Source organism: Cannabis sativa, chromosome 2 (genome assembly GCF_029168945.1).
Source record: "Cannabis sativa cultivar Pink pepper isolate KNU-18-1 chromosome 2, ASM2916894v1, whole genome shotgun sequence".
NCBI classification, from domain to species: domain Eukaryota; kingdom Viridiplantae; phylum Streptophyta; class Magnoliopsida; order Rosales; family Cannabaceae; genus Cannabis; species Cannabis sativa.
Window position 1 is genome coordinate 63620365 of NC_083602.1, and position 2453 is coordinate 63622817.

General features: G+C 31.6%; 1 protein-coding gene across 1 annotated transcript; it reads right to left on the reverse strand.

The window, feature by feature from the left end:
- Positions 1 to 563: 563 nt before the first annotated feature.
- On the reverse strand, positions 564 to 1514 carry LOC115720160 (metallothionein-like protein type 2). The gene is made up of 3 exons (XM_030649318.2): positions 1254 to 1514; positions 949 to 1029; positions 564 to 864 (listed from the first exon to the last, which is right to left on the reverse strand). The coding sequence occupies exons 1-3, from the start codon at positions 1316 to 1318 to the stop codon at positions 765 to 767; spliced, it is 246 nt and encodes an 81-aa protein (XP_030505178.1). The 5' UTR covers positions 1319 to 1514; the 3' UTR covers positions 564 to 764.
- Positions 1515 to 2453: the final 939 nt, after the last annotated feature.

Sequence of the window (2453 nt, forward strand, 5' to 3'; positions counted from 1 at the left end):
TGAACAAGATGGTTCAAATCAAACATGTAGCAACCTTTGATCAGATTGCCGATGGTCTCACTAAAGCTATTTCTAGTCAAAGGTTCTCTTCTTTCAGGGACAACCTCAGAATTACTGATCATCCAATTCTGAGTTTGAGGGGCGGTGTTAAGGCTCATGACAGTTAGCCTTTGACAGTTAATTCTGTTATACAAGTTGTTAGCTACTGTTACTGTTTGTTACAGTTAGTTATTCTGTTTTGGTTGGTTGTTACACTTTCGGTTACAGCTGAGTGTTCATGCTTTTTACTCAGCATTGTATATAAACATGTAATCTGTTTTCAGTTGAATGAGATCTTCTTTTCTTCTCCATTCTTTCTCTGGCTTTTCTCTGTTCTTCGTTTTCTTTCTTTAGCTTTTATTCTGCAACTCTCTCTTTCTGGTTTATGTCATCAGTTAGCTATGAATCAAAGGTTTAACAATGAGTGGCCATGATATACATACATATATTTACAAACCCACAAATCCTAACTTACTAGGAAATGAAGCTTGTACAACTTTGCATGACACATGCCTTTACTCACATTAATTAAAACCATTCAAATATTATTCAGTACTTCTGGAGTACAGCACTCTAAAACATTCATTACCCAAACATTTGATTTTCACTACACACTTTTCCAATCATTATGATATAATATTTAATTATATTATTATTCTCTTATTTCATATATATAATTATATGGCCTTTTTTCCGGGGGTTTGGGCTCTTTATCCACTGATAGATCATTTACCGCACTTGCAGTCTGAGCCACATTTGCAGCTAGAACCACAGTTGCAGCCATCATTCTCAGCTCCATAGCTCATCTCTGAGTCCACATAGTAACTGCAATTAAACACAAATATAATTAAATTTATATTTTCTTTTCTATATTAATCTTTTGTATCTAATATTTATGTGTGTACGTACGCCTTGGCTGGGGCTATTCCAGTAATGAGAGACACAGAGGTGGTAGTCTCTAAGATTCCAAGATCAGGGTACTTGCCACATCTGAATACACATGTTAACATCAATAAGCTACCAAAACCATTTAATATATAAATATATATATTTGTATATATTACTATGATATAATATCATGATGACAACTTTGAGTATCATGACGAGGATAAATTATTCTAATGAACTAGCTAGAAACTTGTGATTAAATCTCACATAAATTGAAAGACAAACACTGTATATTTAAATTTTAAATAAAAGAAAAAAGTGCATACCCAGTGCAGCCACTGCCGCAAGAGCAGGCAGAACCACAACCACACTTTCCTGAGCAGCAAGACATGTTTTTAGTATATGGTTTGAACTTTGAAGAGAAAAAGACTATAAAATATGATAAAAGCTAATTAAGATTTATATTGGGTTTGGATGCCTTCCTTGGTTGGGGCCTTGCTTGCTATTTATAATGAAATTGAGGAATTATGCAGTGATTATCCACCCTACACGTGTCTAAATCCTATATTTTTTGTTTTTTGTATTTTCATATCTTCTTTTCTTTTGGTTAATGGTCTGCATATTATGTCCTTTTCTTTCATTTATTTTTTGAATGGTCTATATTGATAGGTCTCTGTTCTCATGATAAAAGTTATATAAATAAAGAAATTATATCATCATGTATATAATATGGGATATTTTTTTTTTGGAAGGGGTATAATATAATATGGGATATAATTGATGTGTAATCAGATTCGGGTGGCTTAATCAGTAACTACTATAGTTTATAGGAGAGGAGAGTGAGTGCCCAGAATAAATTAATAGTGCAATAAGAACATATTTTCTAAGGATATTATGTCACGTAATTTTATTTCCTCCCCAACAAGAATAAATTATAAATGGAAAAGAAAAGCATATTGTTCATGAAAATTAAAGTAGTCAACTTACATAGTACTAGATATAGATAAGTAGACACATGTGAGTAATAAGATTCTAAACTAAAACAAAACCCAAAATAAACAGAGGTCACTCAGTGCATGATATTGTAAACTTAATATGCGCCTTTTCAATTCTTGGGAAAACAATTCTGAAGGGAAATGATAACTCAATTGAGAGAGCTAGAGAATAAAATGAAGCAAGTGGAAGGATGACAAGTCATTTTCAATTTGAGGAAGAAAAAAAAACTCTTGGTGCGTTTATCTATCCTTTTTAACTTTGATCAGTATTTCAAAAAGTGCAGCTATTGAAGTTGTATTGGTAGGGACCAAATGAAACAGTATAACTTTTAAATATTTTTTTTTTCTATTGATTAAGATACTAACCTATCGATTTATAAATATGTAAAAACTCATTAGTTATGCAATAATTCACAACAATAAAAATCTATAGAATAGTACATAATTACAAGACTACGGCCGGATAAAAATATAAATAATATACATGTAATTTGCCCTTATATATGTCATGGATCTCTTATAATTGGAGGT

Bases quoted from the DNA above. Each gene is read 5' to 3' on its own strand.
- LOC115720160 (XM_030649318.2), bottom strand. From the start codon at position 1,318: ATGTCTTGCTGCTCAGGAAAGTGTGGTTGTGGTTCTGCCTGCTCTTGC. The intron at 1,030-1,253 runs GTATGCACTTTT...ATGTGTATTCAG, and splicing joins TGCGGCAGTGGCTGCACTGG to ATGTGGCAAGTACCCTGATC. The intron at 865-948 runs GTACGTACACAC...GTTTAATTGCAG, and splicing joins GGAATAGCCCCAGCCAAGGC to TTACTATGTGGACTCAGAGA.